At 40.6% G+C, this 25,796-nt stretch overlaps 4 protein-coding genes and 1 long non-coding RNA gene across 5 annotated transcripts; 2 read left to right on the top strand and 3 right to left on the bottom strand.

The window, feature by feature from the left end:
• Positions 1-423: 423 nt before the first annotated feature.
• LOC135678395 (protein IQ-DOMAIN 32-like) lies at positions 424-6,048 on the bottom strand. The gene is made up of 6 exons (XM_065191154.1): positions 5,801-6,048; positions 4,132-4,464; positions 3,860-4,051; positions 3,062-3,133; positions 1,261-2,968; positions 424-863 (listed from the first exon to the last, which is right to left on the bottom strand). The coding sequence occupies exons 1-6, from the start codon at positions 5,888-5,890 to the stop codon at positions 844-846; spliced, it is 2,415 nt and encodes an 804-aa protein (XP_065047226.1). The 5' UTR covers positions 5,891-6,048; the 3' UTR covers positions 424-843.
• Positions 6,049-7,422: 1,374 nt separating this feature from the next.
• Positions 7,423-10,717, bottom strand: LOC135678394 (uncharacterized). The gene is made up of 5 exons (XR_010514933.1): positions 8,351-10,717; positions 8,215-8,271; positions 8,056-8,112; positions 7,845-7,969; positions 7,423-7,743 (listed from the first exon to the last, which is right to left on the bottom strand). It is a non-coding gene; the product is annotated as an uncharacterized LOC135678394 (long non-coding RNA).
• Positions 10,718-15,679: 4,962 nt separating this feature from the next.
• Positions 15,680-19,483, top strand: LOC135678393 (ubiquitin-conjugating enzyme E2 variant 1C-like). The gene is made up of 4 exons (XM_065191153.1): positions 15,680-15,840; positions 18,629-18,768; positions 18,848-18,973; positions 19,055-19,483. The coding sequence occupies exons 1-4, from the start codon at positions 15,804-15,806 to the stop codon at positions 19,193-19,195; spliced, it is 444 nt and encodes a 147-aa protein (XP_065047225.1). The 5' UTR covers positions 15,680-15,803; the 3' UTR covers positions 19,196-19,483.
• Positions 19,484-21,942: 2,459 nt separating this feature from the next.
• LOC135679868 (indole-3-acetic acid-induced protein ARG7-like) lies at positions 21,943-22,755 on the top strand. The gene has a single exon (XM_065193850.1). The coding sequence runs from the start codon at positions 21,977-21,979 to the stop codon at positions 22,442-22,444; it is 468 nt and encodes a 155-aa protein (XP_065049922.1). The 5' UTR covers positions 21,943-21,976; the 3' UTR covers positions 22,445-22,755.
• Positions 22,756-24,017: 1,262 nt separating this feature from the next.
• On the bottom strand, positions 24,018-25,074 carry LOC135679867 (protein SMALL AUXIN UP-REGULATED RNA 51-like). Its single transcript, XM_065193849.1, has one exon. The coding sequence runs from the start codon at positions 24,327-24,329 to the stop codon at positions 24,018-24,020; it is 312 nt and encodes a 103-aa protein (XP_065049921.1). The 5' UTR covers positions 24,330-25,074.
• Positions 25,075-25,796: the final 722 nt, after the last annotated feature.

The following is a 25,796-nucleotide window of genomic DNA, read 5'->3' as shown; positions in this document are numbered from 1 at the left end:
TGAGAGAAGGCTTCTAACTTAACCATCTCTTGAAAGAATCAGTCTTCCTGTGTGTGTGTGTGTGTGTGACCTGAGTTAATACTGTCAGATTCTGAAAGCTTCCACTATGACATAAATTTTAATCGACCCTCCAGATAACATAACAACTGACAAGACCATTAGCTTAGCAAATATTAAGTCAAAAAAGGTCGATGTGCCACTTGAAAAACCAGGCTTACACCTTACCTGTGTGAGTGGAAGGTGGATGCGCCCTAGGAACATAGTTTTGTGACTTCAAATTGAACTTTCATGAACATGCAACTTGAGTAAATATAGGGTGTGCATAATTTTCCAATGTGAGCATCTGGAATGCAGGAAACACTACATCTTTATGCAACCTTGGCAGTCAAATCCGCAATGCAAGGCATGCACAACAAGGTAGAATGAGACTGTAACGAGCATGATGTTGTCTATAAATGGGAATCAATCCAACCCTATGTTTATGACACGCCTGTAAGAGATAAGTGACAGTCATAGTCTTACGAGAAGTAAATTACAAACTTGCAAAACACATGCAAACAAATACACAAAGCATAGCATGTCAAAAATCAAACTCTCACCAGCATCCAACCTTGTATAACTCACAGAAACTCTAGGGCAACGGATAACCTGATGGTAGGAGCTTCCAAGAATCAATGAGGTATATTTTCATTTGTCATCATGAGCTCCTCCTCCTCCTAGCCCAATGCTTACAGAGTACATCAAGACAATAACTGACTGAATAAACTAACACTGGCACAAACATGACACTGGCATTACTACAAACTTGTAGGGTTCAGATTGTTTGTTGCTCCCGAGGCTTCATCATCTTTGCCATCTTCTCTCTGAAAAGTTGACAGAACAACTCAAACATGTCAGTGAAAGATATCAATAGATGAGGTGAATAAAAGAAAAATATATATTTTAATTTGTTGGTCATCTAAAAACAAAATCAAGAAAATTTTACTCTAGAAATGCCACATGAATTGGATGATTACCCGATCATTCTATAGAATATAGATGTATCCATGTATGATAGTCACATGCAATGGCACACATGCCTAGTTAGAGAGGAAGATAGTTTTTATCCAACTACAAAAGCATTCTTAATATGAGATTGTGTTACTTTACACCTAAAAAGCAGACATCGTCTGTGACATGAGAAAATCACATCCTAACACAGTGCAGACAACAGTGCAATAGAGTCTGCGGTACCCAAGTGTTCACAAGACCAGTGATTACCAGCAGAGTTATGAGGAGAATGAACTCCATTGTTGTTTCCAGTCTTCTGGGCTTGTGATGCTGATCTTTGCATGCGTGGGGATGAACTCTGCTTTCCATTTTCGATAGGTAAAGAATGTCTCTTCTTAGGCTGGTTATCATGCATATCAGGGCTGGACTTCGGGGGTGTACTAACATGGGCTTTAGCTCTGGCAGATGCAGTGGCTTGCATATAACCTGGAAGAGAATTGCTGCTACTGAGCCTGGGTTCCTGATCGACATGCTCGGTTTTTGCCATCCCAAGTGAGTTACGTCTCTTTGGAACTTTCGAATCCTTTGTTGAGTTCTCAGAGCTACTTCTTCCACCTGAATCATTATTTGGATTACACGGCAATCTTTTACCCACCAAATTAGACCTTTGCCTATGAGTAGGCAGGTTATTATCCTTCTTACTCTTTTTGGCATTTACAGAGACATCACTAGATGGAGTTCCATGTAGATCAGGCATTGTCACATGACCCCTAGGAGTTCCTTCAGGCGACCTAGCTTGTTCTGTCATACCTTCCAAATGAGACTGCACGTCTGAAGTAGTAGACTCGGCTGGATGTTGATCAAACTGCACCAAGTCGGTAGAAGCATTCATGTTGGCCATAGTCTGGTCACCTCCATGAGGTCTTTGTGGCACCGTTATATCTGAAGTCAAGCGAGAGTCATTCTCATTGCCACAAAAATCAGAAATATCAATAGGATTCTCAGCATCAGCGCTGAATGAATTATTATGTTTCTCCAGGGCTCCAGTTTCAACAACTTCCCCACTTTCCATTTCAGATCTGTCCAGTGAGTCAAGCATGGAGGAGACAGATATTTCAGTGCCAAACTCTGAAATCTCAGCTTCCACCCTTGAATCCTGCCACATTGACTTCTCTGCTGAAATTGCTTCGTTGTTGTTTGTAAAAGAATCCACTCGAATATTGTTGCTCTCTGTTTCTGATTTTGACACAGCAGTTTGATAAACAGGACTAACAGACCGACCAACAGTTGACACTGAACTCAGCTCTTCAAACTTTGACTGAGCTGCAGCAAATGCTGGATTGCGTGGTTTTCTTGGACCAATTACAGATTTCTTTCCTTCATTCTCCAGTGTTTCAGATGATGCACTTTCATTGGTATGGTTGGAGTTGACTTTACATTCAAGCTTATCAGGTACAGAATCAACTAAGATTTCTGAACTCATCTTTGGTTGCAATTGTTTATTGTCTGATATAGAATCCAAACTTTCCTCATTAGCCATCTCAGTTTCTGTACAATCTTGAACTGTGATGTTCAAGACCTCATTTTTGAGCTCTTTGTTTTCAAAATCACTCTCCCCTAAAGATTTGGAGGACTTATCTGGATCAATTCCTGGATTTTGAAAGCCAAAGCTACCAATACTTTCTGTAGTTAAACTATTTTTTCCATCAGCTGTCATGACTAATTCCGTTGGAGCCAACTTAGAATCAGATAATGCTGAGGAATCTGAATGTGTGATCTCTGTTGCCGAGTCATCATCTGCCATTTTAGCATTCCCATCTAGAGCACAACTATCTTGGTTGAGATTTTCCTCATGTTGCTGGCTTAGCCCTGGGGACGTTACAGCCATCCATCTTTCCAACCACTTCCATGCTGAATCAGACTTCAACGGTTCACATTTTATATCTATAGTTTTTGACCTCGGTGTAGTCTCCAGAAGCTTGGAAGAATCATAAGATGCAAGTTCGCATAATAGCAAATTAGATTAATAGATAAATCCAATACGTCAAAAATTGAGGGTGAGTAGCCATACCTGACGAGCAAGCTTATTGGAGAGTAATTTCTCGATTGATGTTTTTGATTTCTCAAAATAGTCTCCCTTTCCCTAATAAAAAAAAATGTAAAAACATTTAAGAAAATTAAATTAAATTTCAACAAGCATCAACCACATTAATCAGTAGGCTCAAATACAATTCATCATGGGATAGACATGCTTGGTAGAGAGACCCATACTGAGGCACAAACATAACACTAGCATGCATTTTCTTACAAGTAGAATCCAGATCTTTCAACATAAGTATTATCATCAAAATCAACACAGTTCAAAAACAAAATCCTAGCCCACCATTGGAGTTATATAACGCAATAAAACTAGTGACAATTTGGGAAAGGATATATGATAGCTATTATCTTATCAGATAGCATAAACACTACCAAGATAATGAGGTTTAGGCACTTCTTTAACACAAAGTCATGTGCATAAATGCATTGGTTTGAAGCAATTGGAATAAAAGAACTCTGAATATCACAATTCACAGTCAGACAAGAATTTAGCTTCCCACTATCGTTTGTTGACTAAGAAGTTTACTGACAAAGAGAAATCTGTGGAGCTAAGACCCATCTATAAGAATTGCATAGTTTCAGACACTTATCCAAGGCCAAAACAAAATCAACATGTTCAAAATTCTAGAAGCACGTTAATATTGTTTCTTACATAGTGATGATCAAGTTAGTAACATGTACTTGAAAGTGCTGGTATTATGGTGCCCTTGCAATAAGACGCCATCAGATGAAACACCAAAAAAAATTTGAGGATCTCTGATTTATCTACCTGGAAGTTCTTATCTTCTGGAGAAGATTTTTCAACTAATTGACGAGCATGATGAGCCCTTACAAGTGCTTGCATTCTTATGATGGCTTGAATACACCGGAAAGTTCCAATGGCCTGCCTTCTCACCAGATGTCCACGTACAGCAGCTTGTAACTTGACAATGCTCTTATGTTTAAGGAGCTTTTTCCTGGCCTAAAGATATTTCTAAAGGTGAGAAAGTAAATACAAGCAATATAACATGATTAACAGTCAGAATCAGGTAAAGAATATACCAAATATCCCCTTATAGCAGACTGAACAATTACAGCATCAGATTCATTGATGGCAGGACCAACTGTATCTGTACTTCTGTTAGAACTCGATGGAGGAGCTTCGGTACTTACTATCTCCAATGGTAATGGAGAGGTTTCAATTGGCCTTTCTTGTATTTGGACTTTCTCTGGATAAGCATATTTCGGTGAATGGAAATTAGTAATCGTGACTTCTTGACTTTGCTTGCTAGAGCAAATGGATACAGGTTCTGAGATCACAGTGTTGCTTAGCACTCGATGCTTAGACGATCTCTTATAGAAACTCCACCTGTGCTTATCCGATGAAGATTTGGCCTGAAAAATATAGAAAATATTCATTAACATCTGTACAGCAATGGCACTTGATAAGTATTAGGACGACAAAAAAATAATATGTGAGCATCGCTGTTTTTAGTTGCCAAAGAAACAACAGGTATATATGTCAAAATGCTTTGTCAACTGTACCATTAAATATAAAAACTTAGTTTATTGAACTATGTTTAATTGCATGTGCACGTGTTTTGTTTTTTCAATTTCTTTTGCGTGCAGGTCATATGCCGTCAATAAAGTTATTAAAGATCCAACTGGTATATGTGCCAAAATGCTTTGTCAACTTGTACCATTAGCTACAGAAAACTTATGTTATTGAATTTTTAGTTTTTGGTTTTCTTTTGTCCACATGCAGATGCGTTATTTAGTATCAATAGTTGATAAAGCTTGTTTAACTAAAAACTAAATGCTCATATTAGATATCTAGAAAAACAAAATTCATGGCATATTGTGAAAGCCTCATGTGCATGAACTGTTTTGTTCTTTGGTTTTCTTTTGGTGCACACACAGAAGTGTTATTAGCAGCACTAGTCATTCAAGTGAAAACTGAAAGTTCCTACAAGATATCTACTAACAATTTGGGCTAGCAGCCACCCCCAAGACTTACATTAGTGCAACATTACTCTCTGTGTGGGCCCAGCAATTCCAAATAGAATTTATGATATTCCTTTTCGTCTTCTATCCACAAGCTGAAAGTGCATGATCAGGTGTGGTCAAGGCAATATTTGTACTAGTGATAGCAGAACAATCTCTCCATTTCAACAGTTGGAATGATTTAACTCAGTTCAGGCGCACAGTAAACGGAATGCAAGATTGCAGTCAGGCAGATCCTTCTGAGATCAATTCGAAATGATTTCCATCTCCGATATGCTTCCAAGCAATCCCTACGACCTACCTCAATCTTACAGATCCGTATGACGGAGAACATCCACCATGATCCGTCAATCCCCACCACGATCCTCATGCTAATATGCACAGGTGATCATGCAGATGAACCAAGCTTACTAAAGTGCAGCTTAATTATGGAGTTAACTGGGTCAAAGCCACTGATTTAACCATCTGGGAAAGAATCTGATAATTTGGTCAACATCACTTTAGCTAAACAGATTCTTTCCTTCATCTGGGTCACGAAAATGGAACTCGAGAGATCCAGGGCACGGATCGGAAGCGAGGCGAAGTTTGATCCAAGTAAGCTCACATACTAACTACTTTCGACAAAGATCCACAGAGGTCCCTCCAATGCCAGCTCGAACAACAACCAATTAAATCGGATCGGAGAGCCAAAAGGTCCGAAACTAACAAAGACGCTAAACGAAATTACCTCTTCCGGTCCGAGATCGTCGTCGTCGTCGATGGCATCACCGCCGCCGCAGCCGATGATCTTGAAGCATGAGCTCGAGGGTTTCCCCATTGCTCCTTCTCTTCTTCCTCTTCTTCTTCGCCGATCCCTCCGGCTTTGGGTTCAGTAATGGACTGGTTTCGTCCTTTCTAGAGCTACCGAGAGCAAGAGCAACTGAGAGAAGCCACTCTCTTTCGTGTCCGTCGATCGGGTTTTAACAGAGCGGCTCGGAATTTAAAACTGGCTCATCAAATCCGATTAAATCCCGCTCCTTGGCGTCCGCCCCTCATCTCTTCATTTCGAATCGCCGTTGCGCTTACCTATCTCCTAGTCGTGGCGCCTATACCGGCTCTGGGGCCCAAACTGTGCATGGCGAATGAGGAGGGTAGGGAAGTAGGGTGGACCGTCAGAAGCCCTGATTTAAAGCTAGCCGACCGGTAAGCTTACCTCGAGATTGGGTGAGAACCGCGTCGGGCGACGGCTTCAGTTAAGAAAGCTCGTAAATTACAAACGGGACCCCGTCGTAACGGGGTTTTCGAAACGGTCCGTTTTGGTCATCATCGATGATGAGGCAATTAACTACCGTTGGCGGAACGCCCGTTCCGTCATGATGATAAGGATGTGGCAATTGTCCGTGATTTGTCACAACAACAGCTGATATTAGACACGTGCAATGCACGAGATCAATGAATGGAACAATTTCCACGTTACGACATCCTTCCCTATCCTATGGTTGATTGATTACCGGTCACCTTGATGCAATGTCATGTTGAACTCATTTTATCGAAATTGGATGCATCTGCATTCCCAGCTGCACATATGGTCAACCAAGGCCATCATTTCTTCAGCAAAAGGAAAAAGAAGTAGGATCGTCGATTCCTGTTCTTTGTGGGTCACCAACTGTTATATGGTAATGTTGTTCTATCAAGCATGATGGTGATAGCATACCGTGTACCACATGCGAGGGGGGAGGGGAGTGAACAGACGCACATGGAACCTGAGCCGGCCATTTGCTCGAGTGAGCGTGCCACTGCCGCAGGCACGTGCGCGGCGAGCGCGCGTGGGGCCGGCGGTGGTTGGTGGACCCGGTGGTCCGTCGAAAGAATCTGACCGTCCGATGGCGAAGGGAGAGCGCAAGATTACTGTTGATTAGGTGGCCGGTGAGTTTTCAGGCTCGACGAAGGGCACGAGAGCAGCTGGGCTGTCGCCGATTCCAGCGGATGATGATGATGACTAATATTAGAAATATGGTGAGACGTTAATGATGGATAGTCCTGTGTTGTTTGTCATATCGGGTGGGGTGGGGGGCAGTGACAGCCTATGCTCCACGTTGCTTGTGATAGAAAAAGAAAAAGTTCCCATGAAGCTACCCAAGTCACATGATTACTGATGGGGCCCACCTGCTTGAGCCAACACAGGCCAGTGGCTCGACCACAGCCTCACCATCGTAGTCTTACGTGTGCTTATGCTTACTTCTTATTTGCAGACTGCTGAATTCTGTGAATGGTGGGGGAGGAGATCGGCGATTGCTTCCGGGGTGGAAGAGCAAGGCTGCAGTCAAGACTTAATACTGATGACCTTCCAACTATTCGGAGCAAAAGATGTGAACTAGCGGTGACTTTACGTGCCTATATCTTTAGCTTTGGCAAAAGGTCCAGATGGGGAACAAGCTAACTTGTTCTTTGCCTTTATTTTTTCCCCCTTCTCTATCAAGCTCTTGCTTGTCTGTTTTTGTATGCACAAGGATGAAGCTTTCCACTGTACTAGTAGTTCCCTTTGGATAGAATGCGGCTCGCCAGCGTCATGGTGTGCCAGCCAAGGCATCAAACCTGTCTTCCATCAACACCACGCTAAACCAGGCTCGATCATTATACTTCACTGTCAACCAATATCGCCTTTCATTTTCACAATTTGATTAGCATCACCTGCAACAAATTTAAAGACAATGATCACGCGATTTCTTTTTGAGCAAACAAAACTATGAAAGAAACCCACTTCCAAGATCTTCTCGGATTGTAGCAGATACCTCTGAGCTATGATGCTGCTATGATTGCATGAACTGATCTTACAAGAGTAAATCAAATATATGGAGTAGCATAAACCTGTTCCTCCTGTCATCAGAGATCCATCTCAAGGTTAGGCAGCATTATCCTGATAGGACAGTAATGATGCATATTCTCAATTCAGGGTTACTAAAGCTAAAGACGCAGGAATTAATCATTTAACCGGAAATATACCTAAGAAACGTAGGCATTGATCTACTCTTCAATCTTGGAATCTGATCCAAACTCAACCTGAAGTTTAAAGATTAATGAACAGATTTTACCAACTAATTATGCATATCAACCACCTCAAAATCATAGTCTCATAATTTCTTTGGGAGGTCAAATCCTTACCAATGTGGATTTGAAACCATAGGTCCAGAAGATTTCCTTTTTGTATGGCAAGCAGCTCTGCTTTTCATTGTGGATACCAACCTCAGCGAAATCACAGCTTTATATTTCTTAAACATTTGGGAGGTTAAAATCTTACCATGTGGATTTCAAACCAAAGCTCCATCAAGTCCTGTGCTGCAGGCATCCCTACTTTATATTAATGATGCCTTCATCTTAGCCATCCTTTTGGCTGTCTCCATCTTCTTTAGATGAATTCAATGGTTCAATCTGGTCAACATGTTGACCCTCTAAACCTTTCTTCTCTTCCTTTAACCTGTCAAATATGGCTAACACGTACAGCAGAAAATTTTGAGAATAAGGTGTAATAAGCATTTCTTGCTAATTAACAAGAATAAAAAAGATAATATAAAGTTCAACTCACACCATACAGTCACTCAAGATTACCTAAGAATGAGAAGGATGCAAATTCAATTGATCTTGGGAGCCAATAAATGCAAATTCAATTCTTGATGGGTGCACCTTTTATTTTTTGGATGGGTGCTTATTCACAAAGGCATTAAACTCAAATTTTTTTTCCTTCAAAGAAAGCTCCTTATAGAGCTCAAATCCATTCAAATTAGGCATGCTCATTGAATTCCAATGAATTCATCTATGCTAGAGAATTAACACCATAAGATTCCAAATGTACAAGTCCAACACTGGGTTTCATATCTCGATGCATAACAATGAGGGTTCAGTCAAGACGTTGATTGATACTCCTAGATCAAGCTGTTTATGAAACACGTTCTAGGAGTTAGGCACAACTTCATACGTCTCACCGGTTCACTAAATACATACTTGGGATTTGACTTCTGTGTCCAGCAATAATAATCTCAACCTGTTCTGGAAGAAAAAGAAAAAAACCTACCTGAAGCCCACTTTTTAATGGTCTAACAGTTGATTAGGGAACTTTATATAATCCTACCATATTCTTAAAGATACACTAAACAAGGCTCAGTTGAAATAAACTAATTTTTGAGGGACTTATACTTGAGACCTGACATTAGGAAGTAAAGCTATGAATAAATAACTAGAACACCACAAGTCTTTCTTTATCAGAAAACAGATCTAGAAACCTCGATGGTTCGCAGTAAAAACCACAGGACATTTACAAATTATTATTGCCAATGCATAGCATGTAGGGACAAATTTGTTCTCTAATACCTTTGTACATCTTGTCTATTCTCTAGATTCAAGCCAAACATTTCATGAATTAACAGCTCGAACCAGTTGGCCATACATCACCTCTGTATACATTCTTCTTTCTCATCTAAAGTCTACCAGCAAATTGGTTTAAACATGCATTCCTCTTCTCCTATTTCAAATCACATCTCTTCTTGATGAGGCTTCATTGCATGGGACTAGGGATTCCAAAATGCAAATCCCTTTTTGGGCCATGACCTCAGGGATCATTATAATTTACTAATGCTGCTTCTTAAACAATGATTTCGTAGGTTTCAGTTTAGCTGAAACCTAAAATATCACATCCAATCACTACCTGAATCAAATCAATGCTCTTAAAACCATTTTGAAGCCAAGCATGAATGAACGAGAATGTAATCGTAGGTCATGTGTTTTCTGAGCCTAAGAATTTTGAAAAACAGTGGATATAGCCAGGCAAGAATATGATTATGAGACCAAGGGACTTGATTAACTATGAAAGAGAAGATAATGAAGTAAAATGGAAGTGCTCAACCTGTGCCCTTGCTATAATGACTCATAAGACTGCTCTCAGATCAATAGAGTCAAACACTAAAATTTATGGGAGGCTGAATCCCAATTAGGTTATTATCCGATATTGCTCAACATTGTAGTTTTCCTGCACTGCAAAAGTGAGAATCAACCCCAAAGTTACCTCGAGCAACCAAGAATGTGCCCTAAGCCAATCAATTAGAAGTCCTCCCATATGTGGATGAGATTAAGAGAGATGCATCGGTGAAATACCTGAACTGATTTGCTATGCCGGATGCTTGGACAAACTTCACAGGGTTCACATATTGTCCTCAATGTGCCATCGTCAACGAACAACAGAAGGAATTGATAGCGTGGATTGTTGTTAGCTAGCAAATCTAGGATAGATTAGAAAAACCCACCATAAAAGGTATCGAATTAATCGAGATGATGGATGTTGAATGACCCGGAGGTCGCTGTAGACTTCAACGTCACTAATGGTGGTGAGGGAGGTGACGTAGCGGTCGGCGCCGAGGGAGGCCTAAGGGAGGATGGTATACTGTAGGCGGTGAGAAGCATCTCGGACACCTCTGCCTCGCCATATCTTCACCACCGCTGGTTCGCCATGCACAGGACGGTGAGATTGGGGTTCTTTCGTCCCCCGGAAGGGAGGCCGGGGCCGCGGATGATTTGGTGACGGCCATTACCGGTGGTGGCGGCGGACGAGAAGGGCGCGACCGACTCAGTGTATCATGGGAGCGCTGAGGAAATTTACTGTGCAATGGGGAGGGTGGTGACGATTTTTGGATCGTTGGATGGATTGCGATGTCACGACGAACGGTTCTGATTACTGTTGCTCACCGCGTTCTAACTGCAGAAGTCGACTACGGACGGTTCATTTGAATTTTTGAAATAGCACATTTGCCCCCCCCCCCCACCAAATCTTCATATAACATAAATATCCTTCTAAACATTATCGATAAATTTCAAGAATATATTAAAATTTTATATACTTAAAAGTCCCCTTATCACTTTGACAAATTATTTGTTTTTATTTTTAAATTTAAATTAAAAATAGATTAAAATTATTGATTTAAATGATAAATCAAATATTTAAATGAAGTTTTAATATTTTAGCTTAATAACTAAAAACACTATTAATAGTGGTAATGTTGGTGATACCGAGCATAACTTAATTCAGGTCGCATGCCCAAAAAATTTGAGATGTTATAGAAGACAAGGCTTAAAGATGCATCAACTTTCATGAGGATCGAGGTTGAGGTTGAGTAGTTTTCCTTGCATGCTCATGCTCAAGTTTATGACCAAATAACTAAGAGAATAATTTTACTAAATAATAATTAACCTTGATTATTTTTTCATATGTAGTTTTTAATAACAAATTAATCGGGAGAATATTCGGGATGTTTTTCATCTTATCATTTTTTAGGTATAGAAGAAATATTCTCCTGATTGTAATTTTGGACTAGTGTCCACATGAACTAGACTAAGTCTTGTGTCTAATTTTGATGGGGGTGAATATTCCTTATCAATTGTGAATGCATACTTTATGAGCTCGTTCAATGGGATCCGAAAGTACACCCCCATGCGTTGGTTCAATACATTAGTAATCAACACGTCGGGTAACCTCGAACACTTAATTCAAGATTGGAATAGAGGCAATGCCACTCAAACTAGTTTGGTAATACTATTGAGGGACTCACATCAAGTGGAGTAGGTCAGCCATTAGGTGGTGGAAGATCATCCTCGATCGACCTATATTAGAGATGCAAAAGAGAAAAACTTCAGCCTACCTATCATAAGATCGTCAAAGTGCCCATGTTGGGTGATCAAAGTCTATCGTTGCTAATTCATGTGGCTCATGAGTGGAAAACCATTGATGGGATATTTGAAAGTTGAAGGAGTGGCTCAAGTTATAAGTCTTGCATCTATGGTGGGACTCGCTTTGCACCTTGAGCCCCACCAATGCATTTTTACCGTGTAATCACCTTCTAGCCTTTCGAACCTTCGAAGCACCTTTCCCTTCACCTCAAACCTTAGGTCGAGAAAACTGTTGGGAAATCTTGGGGGGCGATATCACATTTCCAACGGAAGAATAGAAAATAAAATCCTCAATTCCCAAAGATATATTCGTCATCGTGCGAAGATTAGTGCATAAAAATCCACAAAACTTAAAACTGCGTATAGATTAGATTGTGTTACCTAAGAAGATCATATATCCCTAAATCCTTATAGATCTCTAGGAGAGAGTGAAGAAGGTCAAGCGTCCTCCTCTCTAGCGGTGATCCACACAATAGGGCTACGACGACGCTCCTCAAAACTCCAAGCTTGCTCTGAGGTGGAGAGGGGGCGGAGAACATGAAAGACAAGCAAAGGCTCTAACCTATAAACTACTGAATCCTTCCTATTTATAGAGATCCCCTATCAACTTAACTCTAATAAATCATCTCCTATTGGGTATTGAATCTTCATCCATCTACCCAAGTCTCTTAGATTAATGGATCTTTATCCAATAATCTCTCATGTGCTCTTATTGGATCTCGTCCATCGGATCCAATAATTTAGGGACTTATTGGATATCCAATAAGATAGGGGCTTCGGCGGATATCTCATATCCAAACCTTTACTCATCGCAACGCTTACCATATATGCGTGACCCTCTAGGTCTAATATCGAGTTGTCCATGAGTCATACCTGACAAAACTTATTCTGGCTTGGTGAATTATTATCTTCATAATAATTCACTCGACTCATCGACTTCGGACGTACTAGGCTACTACGCCGTAGTCCCCAAACGATACATGGAAATCCAATCCATTGGACATGTCTGTCCTCAATTACCATGTACCTATAGTCTCTCATCCATCTAATATCTCAGAGACCATATACCGAGCATGATGCTATCAGACCCATACGGTTTCTACTCGAGTCTTGCTCTAATTGGATTCTCTCGGAGAACTCTTTCTCTCTCAATCAAAATGACCCTAGCTATAGATTTGTTTGAACAAGAATATATGGGACATTCCTCTCATGACACCGAGAGTGGATGATCCTCTATCAATACTCAATAGCACTCGTAAGATTGACTACCACTCCCAAAGACTAACTGTGCTAGATTTGGGACATTCAAACATATAAATCCGATATCAGAAAGTGGAGTACTCATACGGGATATCATTGGTGTCTCAAGTCTAAGGACCAGATACACATTGGGACCACGAAATCGTTGTCTGACAATAAGACATCATCAAGCATCCAGCATTCCGTAAGCGGATCAATTAGTAAACTCATTCCCCGATGAACACATATATTGTATCCCTAGTGTCCCCACACGAGCAGCTATGAGACCAACTGTATCCATCATATGGCTAAGTATACAACACATCAGTCTGTCCGATTATCGCGATATCCCTCTCGAGTAACATATGACCGAGATTATTTAGGATCTATGTTTAAAGGTGCATCGGTCTCATTATCATGATCTCATCACGATCCGATTCTAATTACACAGATCCAAGGATATCACTATATATATATATATATATATATATATATATATATATATATATATATATATATATATATATATATATATAGTGATAAAATATCAAAATATAATAATCAAAAAGACTGTGTGTCAAGTTACACGTGTCATTACTCACATGATTAGCTTGTATGACACATGTGACTAGTAAAAATATCCTCCTTTCTCTTATCTAAATCTCAATCCATTAGCTGACTAATGGTTGAGAAAACTAAAGTCTTATCCTCATATAGTCCATGGTCAAGACATGAAGTAATGCATCGATTTTCCCTCTATCTACTCATCATGATATGTCTTCGATGGTGGAGGATTTCGTCTTCTCAAATGTCATCCAACTCATTATTTTATTTAGTGTCTTCGTTAGGGAATGCTATCATGTTGACGTTATCTTAACTTATGATTAATTTTAGTCCTACTTCCGAGTGTGCAATAGGGCCAATGACTAATGCAAAAGAGGTAGTTCTTTTTCATTAGGACTAGTCAAGAGTAGGGTGGTTTTAATCTTGATTGATCGACACATGCTATCAATAACTCCCTCTTTTCCTACCCTTTGAGGAGAATAGTCAAATACTTTAGTTAGTGGAGGTACTATCCTCTTCTTTGGGCATAAAAAGGATGGACAAAAACTAGTTGATCAATACCGGTCTAAGTTCGGGCTCTTGGGGCATGATACAAACTCATTTCCTTTTTTAAGTTTTGACTTTTCGATCTATAATTTATAGTTTTGGTCTTTTGCAAGGATAAATCTTTTTGCAATGACGAAGAAGGGTTTTAGGATAGCCTATCCATTTAAGAGTGATTTTGCTACGACCATTACCTTACATTCAATCATCACTATCATATTAGTAGTTTTAGAGTAACATTACCTTAAGAGTGATTTTAAGGGTTTTAGGTTCCTATAATAGAGCCACTCGAAGAGTTAGAATGACGATGGTTAATAAAAGGTCAAGACACTAGTTTATCTATGACTTATACAAAAGTAGGATGGTGCCCTTCACTATGTTGAGGATATCCCCTTGGTAGGTGAGTCCCTTCAATCGAAATGGGATAACTTGTAGGTGATGACATGGGAAGTATCAGTGATGACTAAATCAATATGACTCAGTTAAAACTCATGTGTATAAAAAATCTAATATGATTAAAAAAGAGGCTTAGTTGCCTTGATCAACCTACACAACAATTGAGATTGAGTGAGGTTCTCCATATGATCTCTTCGATTATCTAATTAGTCATGAAATATGAATATTTTTAAGTAAACAATCACTTACCTCAATTATTGTGATCAGTTGGACCTTTTTAGTAAATTTATCCTGAAAAAATATTCTAAGGTATACACAGAATATTTTTATAAAATATTTATTTAGCATTTGTCTCGTATCCTCCTTGCGTTGGTTGTCACGTGTCAAGCTCTTATTGAGATGAATATTTTTTTTATAATTAAAGTCTAATTTAAATCTGAATCAATATTTATTATTAAACTTATCATAAGTTTTGATATTTTTATAAATATTTTTTTTATTTTTTTTAAATAATTATGAATTAAAATAAGGATTATTTTGATATATATTATAACAAAGTATAATGTGTCATCATTTTATCACAAATACTTAAATTCAAACATATCTATTTTGAGAAACCTTATAATATTTTTATATTATCATAAAAGATAATAATAATTAAAAATGAATATTATCCGACTATAATATTTTTTTATTATACCAAAACATTGTAACATAACCAAATCTTAATTCTTTTAAGTCATCATCAAACTTGATTATCAATCCTATTATATATTTTAATATTCTATAAAATAATTTATATAAGAGTTTAAGTAGTTTCCTATGAAAATTAAGAAGGTTTTGATTTTTTTCATAATAAGTGAAATTAAAAAGTATTTTCTCACATAATCTTAAACATAAATTAGGTAAATTTTGAGAATAAATTCCTAAGTTTAGAAATTTCTCGTATAATATTAAGAAAGTTTAAAATAATATTTTTTTAAATCATCATTCTATCTTTATGTCGTGCACATATTACCTCGTTCATGTCTCCTTTCCTCCCTTAGTTATTTTTTTTTTTTAGCATTTGATATAAATAAAAATATTTGAGGGGGTACGCTAAAATAATGCCATCTAACATAATTTAATAGGTATATGTATAGAAATAATATACTTTTACGATGTTGCTATACGCACGGAATCCACAAGGAACGCCCCATTCCATTCGTGGCCATATATCTTCTTCGCCTGCCGTCACCCGTGGTCGCGGGGAGACGACGAAGCTCGAGGGGAATCATCCAGCGTAGAAGTTCTCATCAATGACGCTCGGTGGCTCCGGTGGATCCAGCGTCGTCGGTGAGAATCCTTTTCTCGTCATGTTTTCCTGTCTTTTCTTCTAACATGGATGATTAGGGTTTCTTATCGATCCATGCGCGAGTGCTTCGTGGCTCCTTTCTCATGAGGGGGTTTCTTCAATCAGATCACAAGAGTTTGTCTTAGATGAAAGGAACGTCATGATCGTTCCTTCTGTTGATGGTGTTGAAAAGATCCCAAATTGACACTTTGTATGTCAGTCAGAGGGAACGAGGAACCGGTGGATGTACCTCATTTCAATCTTCTAGGGCATAACCCATCTATCATGTGTTTCTTTTGATAGACTTTCCGGGATTTTGGCCCTGCGACGTGGATATGCAATAGGCTGCAACTTCTCTGATGATCTGTGGATACTCGTTCCACCGAGAGACGTTCTTGTCTTTCTTTACCTAACTTTTATAGATTTGTAAAAGCAACTATAAGATCGCTAAGAATTGTTAAAGAAGAACAAATAATTTATTGTATCGTATGGTCTTGGTCACCGTTAGAGAGGATCATAACTTTTGTATGTGCAACTATAGATGTCAGAGTTCCTTCATGATTCCTATCAAACATTTTTCCTTGGTGGCCTTAATATCATTGCCTTCTCTAGAGGAATATAAAAAGTAGTTTTGGATCGTCCCTTAGCTAATGGAAAGTAGTTTGATTTTTTGTTGTTACTGAGAGGTATTGAGGATTAATTATAATACTTTCTATCAGGCCATACTTTGACAACATCTATTGAATATCATGACCACAAGTTGAAAGCACTAGGAAAAATAGGATTAGTGGTAATAACATTACCACAAATGGATTTAGCTTAGATATGAGATCAATAACAGTGATGGAAGGTCTCAAACCTGTCATATTCTTCTTCCATGTTTGTATCCGTCTTTTCTTACCATAGAGTGGTTATGAATTCCAGAGAGGATTGTTAAGGTAAAAGTTCCAAACTTATTTCCCATGATCCATTCGTTTGGGCTTGTGTAATTTGGTGTAAGACCAATTGTCTCTGTGAGCTATCTTATTCTCTTTTTCATAGAATGAAATAAGAAACTGAACAAATCTACTTTTTCATGTTATACCTAAGGTTTTTGTACCATCGTAAAATAGTTGTCATCATTAATGTGTTAGGAAGGGTAATTATTTGTTTTGACTAAAACTTTGGAGAATGTAGTCATTTTTTTTCTAAAAGCATTTTTTTTAATGGATATGTCATGTGTCATCCCAAGAAAAGAGAGATCTATGTTAAATTACCAATTACTTTGTTTATTGCATAAAATTAATTGTCATTTGTAGATGCTGCAAGTTATCTTACTACTCGATAAAATTGCCTAGAATGTTCATGTTTTGACTTTAGAAGTTTCGAAGATTAGTTAAGAAGCTTATGCTTCCCATAGTTATTGTGCAGATTACCTCTCTAGCATATGATACAAACTAGTTAAATTTCAGAATAATGTTACAGACAGTAAACCTTTTTCTCTGATTGGTATTCATCTATGACCAAACTTGTGAAAGTTTAAAACAAGTCTATAATAAGGTTTTTATGTTAAATCGATGTTTTTCAGTAGTAGTTATTCAATTTTATCGAAAGCTAGTGGAATTGAGAAGGTGCTAATCAGTTTCATCAGTGTTGGTTTAATCTCATGGAAGATTCAAAATTCAAATATTTTATGTTTGCTACAAGGTCTCATGGAAGATCCTAATGCTGTAGAGACCTCTTAGAGTTTCATGTCTTATTTATAGCTTTGCAAGATACAAAAATACTTTATCATAATCATGACCATTTATAGCAATTCAAATCCGTATAGTGACGCACTATATCGCTTTTTCTTTTAGTATCAATTCCTTGAAGACCAGGCCTGATGACAAAAGGTACTGGAGTTGAACATATTTTTAAATGTGTTATTGGGGCATTAGCATCAAGGAGTAATGATTGAATTGTTCAACCTGAAATACTACTTCATGAACTATGATGTAGGTTTAGGCTCTTAAATTTTGATGCTTTATTCAGCCGTTATGAAATCTTTAAGTTCTCACCTTATCTCTACTTCCCTCTATCCCTCTTTTTTCTTCTTGTTTCCTTTATTATTTTCTACTTTTTCTCTCCTCTTTTTCACCTTACTCTCCCATCTGGACAGCTCCAGTGTGACATATTGATCTCTTACCATGCCGGCTACCAAGGTCATCAAGCGGAGCAAATTTCAACACTCACTAGACTCTTCAACTTGCTGTGTGGTTCATTGGCATTGATAGAATTTTTCAGTCCTTTCACCTTGGCTTCTTATTTTGTCTCTCTTATGTTCTTCCTGTTACGTCAGTTAGGATCTGTCTCAGCTGTATGACCATTAGGTGGGTTCGGGCGAAGACGAACATCGATTAAGCCTCGTTGGGCCAGAGTGATGACTGAAGAGTTTGACCAAATCTACCCAACATATTGTCAATGTGGTTGGTATAGCCGAATTATGTATAGGAAGAAAACTAGGATCAGATTGGTTTTATTGATTATTGAATCCTTGCACATTCAGAATGAATTTCTAGTAGTTTAGCTTGGAAGTTTTGTTTTCTCTTCTTACATAATTTATTTTGTTATTTATGTCAATCTATCATTCTCTCAGTTATTCTTTTTTGGTGCTTGCGTCATTCCTTGTAAATTCAACAGTATTAGGATGTGTGATTGGAGATTCATGGCAGTGTTAATAACTTTACAATATTGCATTTCATCATAAACTCTTTTTTTTTTCATTTTGAGTCAATATGTTAGCTCTATCTTCATTCACTTTGCTTGCAGTTCCTCGGAACTTCAGGTTGCTCGAAGAGCTTGAACGAGGAGAAAAGGGCATAGGAGATGGGACCGTAAGCTATGGCATGGATGACGGAGATGACATTTACATGCGCTCCTGGACTGGAACAATAATCGGTCCTCATAATGTGAGAGACTCCAGTTTCAACATTAATAGCTTGATCCATTTGAACTAGTTTCATCACTTGTGCTGCTATTCTCTTACAGACCGTCCATGAGGGTCGGATCTATCAGTTGAAGCTGTTCTGCGACAAGGACTATCCCGATAAACCACCTAGCGTTCGGTTCCATTCACGCGTTAACATGACTTGTGTCAATCCTGACACAGGATTGGTAATTCTATATGGTTCAAAGATACATGTGCCTTGTGGGACTACTTTGTTTGGAAACTGATGTTTGACCCGATAAATGCAGGTAGATCCAAGGAAATTTCCGGTTCTGGGCAACTGGCAACGTGATTACACGATGGAGTACATCTTGACACAGCTTAAGAAAGAAATGGCGGTGTCACAGAACCGGAAATTGGTCCAGGCTCCCGAAGGCTCCTTCTTTTAGGTCAGTGGATCTCACGATCGCAAATCGGGATGAAAGGTACCTTTCGATTGTATGGATTTTAGGTCAGTGGATCTTGCCATTGCAAATTGGGATCGAAGGTAGCTGTCGAGTGTATGGAATTGATCGATGAACAGTGGTTTGTTCATTCCATGATGGATATTTGAACTCTGCGTGGTTATATATTATCGGTGTGGGGTGCGTGCTTTATTGGATATTGTTCAAGAATATTGTCAAAGTCAAACAGTATCTGAATTATATTAGATGGAGAATCTGATTTGAGTTGGGTCACTGACTTCGTCTTTGCAATTAATTGCACGTGGGTTGTTGGATGGGTGATGTGTGAACCACAAAAGGCAGGTGTGCGTTCGCCGTAGAACTCGTGATCCTCATTGGTTATGACTGGTTGCACCCACCCACCTCCAAAAGAGTACACCATGATGGGAGAAGATGAGAGAGGGTGCGTGCTTCCACGGTTCATTTCGAAGCACATCTGGCTTTCTATTTGAACCCACTCATTCCGTGTCCTATATCGACTGCATCAAGATCGCTTCATAATTGAATAGTTAGGACCCTCCATTTAGGTCGTGATGATGGTTCAATTTAAATTAAAATTATAATTGAATCAGCTAGGAATCAGAATCGAATCTCGTCAACTGCTTGGATTCGGAATCGATCTTGGTCAATCGGAATCGAGATCTTACGGTTTCAATTTTAGGAGCCAACAATTCAAACTAATTAAATACCAAAAAAAATAAAAATATATTTCATAGTATAATGGTTAATATCGTAGACTTAAAAGTCTATTTACCCGAGTTTTAATTTTAGCAAAGTAATTTAAATTTTTTTTATTGAATTTTAGTAATTTATTTTATTTTTTTTATGGATGAAAATCAGTGGACCGAATCAAAACCAAAACTAAACCTTCGAAATCGATTTGATTCTGATTTCAAATTTGATGGAAGAAGAACTTAGAGTTGCCAAATAAAAAAATGACGATTATGAAACCAGAAGCAATGGTCACCCCCTACGTCCATGTTGAAACTACACTTGACTTTCCTGCACGACAGAATCTAATGCCAATTACGTTCACCTAGAGAGAGAGAGAGAGAGCACCAAATCATGGCCGCCGCACCTGTGGAGTGAGTTCACTCTTCGAGAGAGAGAGAGAGAGAGAGAGAGAGCACCAAATCATGGCCGCCGCACCTGTGGAGTGAGTTCACTCTACACCTACCACATGTAATTAGAAGGATGCCTGCAAGCCCGGGATTCTGCCTGTTCCCTAGTAGACGTAGACATGACAATAATTCAGGGCAAGCACATGGCTCTCGGGTCTGGTATCCCATCCATTCCTATCACTTCTCCCTCATGCCAACTGTTTCACATTTCTACCTAGTTGAGTTATCGATCAGTCCTAAAGCCAAGCCATAACTCTCTCTCTCTCTCTCTCTCTCTCTCTCTCGGAGTATCCTTGCACACGAAGCCAAGTTGGTGGGTCCTGTGCAGTACCGCCATCTTGCCTCGCCCATCTCCTTCCTTGTCCAGCGATGGGTATGGGAAGGAACAGGAAAACAAGGCATTATGAGCAGCTTCCACCGATCAAGTCGTAGTCCACATGCCAACTGCTGCGGCTCCAAGAATGCACGATCGACGCCTTTGTTTTCTGGGAATCGAGACAAAATAGCAAGACATCAAGATAGCGAGCCGATCGGTCTCCAGTGCAGCACATGCACGGTGGGGGATGGCGAGACGTCGTAGCAGAAGACGAAGAGCATGTTTTCCAGCAGCCAAAAAGAGGTCTCCGTGCACTCACTGCCGACAGCCCACCGTCAGTGCCATCCTTCCACCGGTGCAAATGCTCCTACACCTACATGCATTCATGCGTGCATCCCTTTCGGCGTGTAAATTCCTCGCCTATCTCATATGCTCGTCCTGACGCCAAAAGCAAGATCAGCTGGACGACTCGACGTGCAACGTCCACTCGGGCCCTGCCGATTCCAAGATTTCATGCCTTGCTCCTCTCAAGTGTTCTCTGTTTTATGCTTGGAAGAGTCAACCGATGCCGAATTCCTCCACTCCAAACACACGCCACATCTATCGACGTCTTCATACGTATAGGATTAGATCATCGGGTCTACGTATGTGAATGCTTTTGCTCCGGTCGACATTTAGCAGATTAATTCTTAATGGACCTATGCGACGATGGTTGACGATGATGAAGATTCTGTAGCTGTATGAATAGAGCAAATCTTCTCCACCACATCGACTGTATGACCATATGTCGCAGTAAAGCGTCGTTTGAGATCAGAAAGTAAACGGGACGTGACTGATACTACGTTGAGCAGATTGATCTGAAAGCTACCAGCTTTTCCACTGCACAGTGCAGATATGTAAATTGGAGAGCGACGTTCTCCAAAACCATATTGTGTACCTTATTACTTGTTTTAGATATCAAACATTGGATGCTCGATCTCCCACGCTCCCATGTTTTGTTCGATAACAGCAAGCTCTTTACTCGAGTCTCGAGGTAAGGTTGACTGTTGTTCGATCAGAGAGAAGATGACGACTAAGAAGTCCTCTCTCTTTGTGACGTCTCTTCGTCACCTTCGGCCGATCCCATCACACTTGTCGGGTCAGCAGCGCTTCGGACACCCGACAAAGGAGACTGTACACTTCTTGTCGTTATAATACGATGAGATAATGAAAGGGGAATGATTTACTCCGAGCAGACAGTCTCTTATAAAGGCCTCTGCATCGTCTTCGGGAGAGGAGGAAGGAATAGGGATGGATGCAGGAGGAGGAGGTAGTGAGAAGTGCAGCAAGATCCGGCACATAGTTCGGCTGCGGCAGACGCTGCGGCAATGGAGGCGGAGGGCGGCGGCGCCGTCGGACGTGCCGGCGGGGCACGTGGCGGTGTGCGTGGGGAGCAGCTCGAGGCGGTTCGTGGTGCGGGCGTCGCATCTCAACCACCCCGCATTCCGGGATCTGCTCCGCCAGGCCGAGGAGGAGTACGGCTTCGCCTCGCGCCCCGGCCCACTCTCCCTCCCCTGCGACGAGTCCCTCTTCGAGGACCTCCTCCACCTCATCTCCTCCTCTTCTTCTTCTTCTTCTTCTTCTTCTTCGAGGTTCCCAGACTATAATCTCGATGACTCGGAGAAGCTCTCCCGCGCTTCTTCCTGTTGCTGCGCCGTCGGTCAGTGGCTCCACGCCGCTGACTCACTGCCGCTTCTACACCGCCACCGTCTCTCCTAGAAGCCCATCTGCTGAACCTCAATGCAAATTGCCGGAGGTCGATCCAAAAGTTGGCTTTCTAATGTTATTACTACTGAGAAAACAAAACGAAGCAATCACATGCTCTTCACTCTTTGCGTGCTGCATACTTAATATCGAAGGACGGTTGAAGCGATCACGTCAAGGGTCAAAGGGAGGGCAATGGTCTCTTGCTCAGAACTGTAGAGCCCACCTGAGGCCCGCCGACTCTCGGAATGGTGATGGAGGACACAATCGTACGTTCCACTGCAGGCATTAGCTCCATCCAAAAAAATAGATGTTTCCTTATTGTACTGTGAAGCCTTAACGATTAACCAAGGCATATATAACTTGCTCATCTCTCTCTCTCTCTCTCTCTCTCTCTCTCTCTCTCTCTCTCTCGGAGTCCGCTGCACGAATCAACAAGACATTAAGGAGAATTAAACGCACGTCACTTTAAAAATAAATAAATAAATAAATGATAAATATTCGAACATCCCTTTCTATTTGCGCATAAATCTCTCATATCTTAGACAATTGCGTAAACGAAGTCTGTGGTATCCACCATAATGTCCTTCTGCCGAACACCTTGTTGGTACACCGACTCGAACAGTGAAAAGCATGTCCTGCCCATGTTCGAGGATCCAATCAAGCACTTAATATCCGGATGCCGTAGGACTTTGGAGCTTCTTTGATTGGCTGCTCGATCGGTCGCTCGTCTGGCTCATCGATCGGCCTTGCCAACTAAGTCTTTGACGTAGAAGGCGTGGATTGGTGCTCAGGAAAATTAGAACCCAGGAAGGTTAAAGGCTTATATATGCACTGAGCCATGGCAGGGAAGAGGAAGGAGTGTATGCGCTTAGCTACCTGAACTCTTCATCCACCGTGACACAGCTCGTGAGAGATGATGATCGACAAAGATCGGGGGACCCTTATTTGATCCTGGTAATGGTGATCGCAGGAAAGGCGCTTGCGAGGAGCATGTCATGTGCATGGCCGGGACAACGTTATAGTGGCGTGGCAGTCGAGCACTGAGCATCTCTCATGGCGTCACGTAGTAAGGAGTGCTGCAGCATCGATCGATGTGCTGTAGTAAGTACATGGACCCTCCTCCTCTCGTCTCGTTCCCTTCCCACCGCTACGTTGCCCTTGTGATTACGAGCTCATCGTAATGCTTTGCGTGATTACATGCTCACATGTCCGGTGTATCCTTGTGTGAATGATTGGCTGCACGTCTCCCACTCTCTCAATACCAGATATAGAGTTTGTCTCATAGACGCTGGAGAGCATGGTTGATCAGCACGAGGGAAGTGACTGTTTGGGTACAAAAGCTCATTCATGGTGTGATGGAGGCTTCGACATGGGCTGCTGAGCATCGTTCATCTCCTCGAGCAGAAGAAAAGTGCATATGTGATTTTATGGTATGATGATTTATCACAAAAAGAACACCATGAACAATGGCCAAGTTTGGATTGGATGTAGACTAGACACACTAGAGAGAGAGAGAGAGAGATGATCGTAAAGGTCAGCAGAAGCAGAGTCGCCTCCTCTGCTGCTCTTGGTCTTGACTTCCGCTTCACCTGAGGGCAGAGGTGAGGGAGCGGAAGACCACCTCGTCGCATGGGATAGTGAGGCCCATATGGTGCTCGAAGCCGAACTCTTCCTCGGCCTGGCGGAGGAGGGCCTGGAACTCGGGGTGGTCTAGGTAGGAGATGGGCACGATGAAGCGGCTCCGGTTCTTGCCGACGTAGACGACGAAGTGGCCCTTGGGCACGTCCACCGGCAGCCCTTCCTCCTCCTCCTTCTCCCTCCCCGAGCCCGAACACCGCCTCAGTATCTGCCTCAGCACCGCGGTCTGAGGCGGCTTGTTCTGCTTCTTAATCACCATGTTTGTTATGCTCCGCTCGCTCACGCCACGACGAGAGGCCGAGAGATCGAGAGCATGAGAAAGAGAGGAAGGTTGGCGGGGTTATGAATGCTAGCAAGCGAGGCAAAGTGGGAGAGGTGAGAGGGACGGACAGGGGCATGTGGTGAGGTGGGATGAGCAGGGAAAAGGACGCAGAGGACGGGATAGGGGCGGGGTGGTGTCGGGTGGTGCGGCCGTGCAAAAGGACATGCAAGGCGGACACGCCCCGTGGCTAATCGATCACTGCCAACTTGATCTCCAATGGTTCCTCAGGAAGAACCATCTCCTTGCTCCCGTTCCCTCGGTTCTTCTCCATATCACAGGCAAAGAAAGATCCACGCGAGGAACACTGTGTCGATCAGCGTTCCTAATGATTCTTACTTCAGCTTCAGCTATATATCAGAACTAATCCTATCCGTTAGACTTCGATACAGAACATCTAAACATCAGGAAAGCTTATTGCCGAGCTCTTCGAGAACCCCCCGATGCCGTCAGAGAGACAGTCACCACTGTCCTTTCCAGTTTCATGCATGAGAGGAAGGGGTAGTGCACCGTACTCGAGGGTACGATCCCTTGCTGAGGTTCGTGTCATCATGGCTATGGTTGTGGCAGAAACCATGTGGTGCTTCCCCGCCCACTGCCTGCTTCAATCCATCTCACCTTTCAATGCCATTTTAGCGGTCAGCTTCATCTAGCTTCGTCCACCGTGCTTCGTCGCAGACGAGGAACGCTGCCACCCGTACTTTGTACTCTTTTAGCGCTCGCAGACCCCTTTCCCCGCTCTTCACAACACTTTCAATCTCAGAGGCTCACACAAAAAGCTACATAAAGAAATCTTTTGTGCGATTTTTCTAGAAAAAAAAATTATATTTTGATAGTTTCGGTCGGTACTCATCAAATTTTTTATCTTGCTTTTCTATCAATTTTAAATTGTATTTGTATTTACCTGATTTATAGTATTTTTAATAACATTTATAATATTTATTAAGGTACTAAAAATATTATAAACGTTATTGAAAATATTATAAGTGGTTTTATATTATATATTTTTTTATTATCATTACTTGTATATTATTATAATATTATATTTTTAAACTTATAATTGGTTTGATGATGTTATGAGTTCATTTGGATCATTTATACAGGTATTTTTATTGTGATGATCAAAATAATATAATAAATTTTTATTTATTTATTTTAGTGATATTATTCTTAAACTATTATAAATATATATTTAAATTATGATATATCAAATAATTTCTATTATGTTTTGATTATATTACACCCATTTACAATGTTTCAAATAGGTTTTAAAAACACTATAATATACCAGTGAGGAACAAAGATGAAGATGGAGTTCTTGAGCAAAAGAAAAGGACCGGTGAGGAACAAAGATGAAGCTGCTGAATCACCAATGGAGTGCAGTTGCCAGTAGATGCAATAAATTGG

Source organism: Musa acuminata, chromosome BXJ1-7 (genome assembly GCF_036884655.1).
Source record: "Musa acuminata AAA Group cultivar baxijiao chromosome BXJ1-7, Cavendish_Baxijiao_AAA, whole genome shotgun sequence".
NCBI classification, from domain to species: Eukaryota; Viridiplantae; Streptophyta; class Magnoliopsida; order Zingiberales; family Musaceae; genus Musa; species Musa acuminata.
Note: the sequence above shows the minus strand (reverse complement) of the source record. Positions and strands in the feature narration are given on the sequence as shown.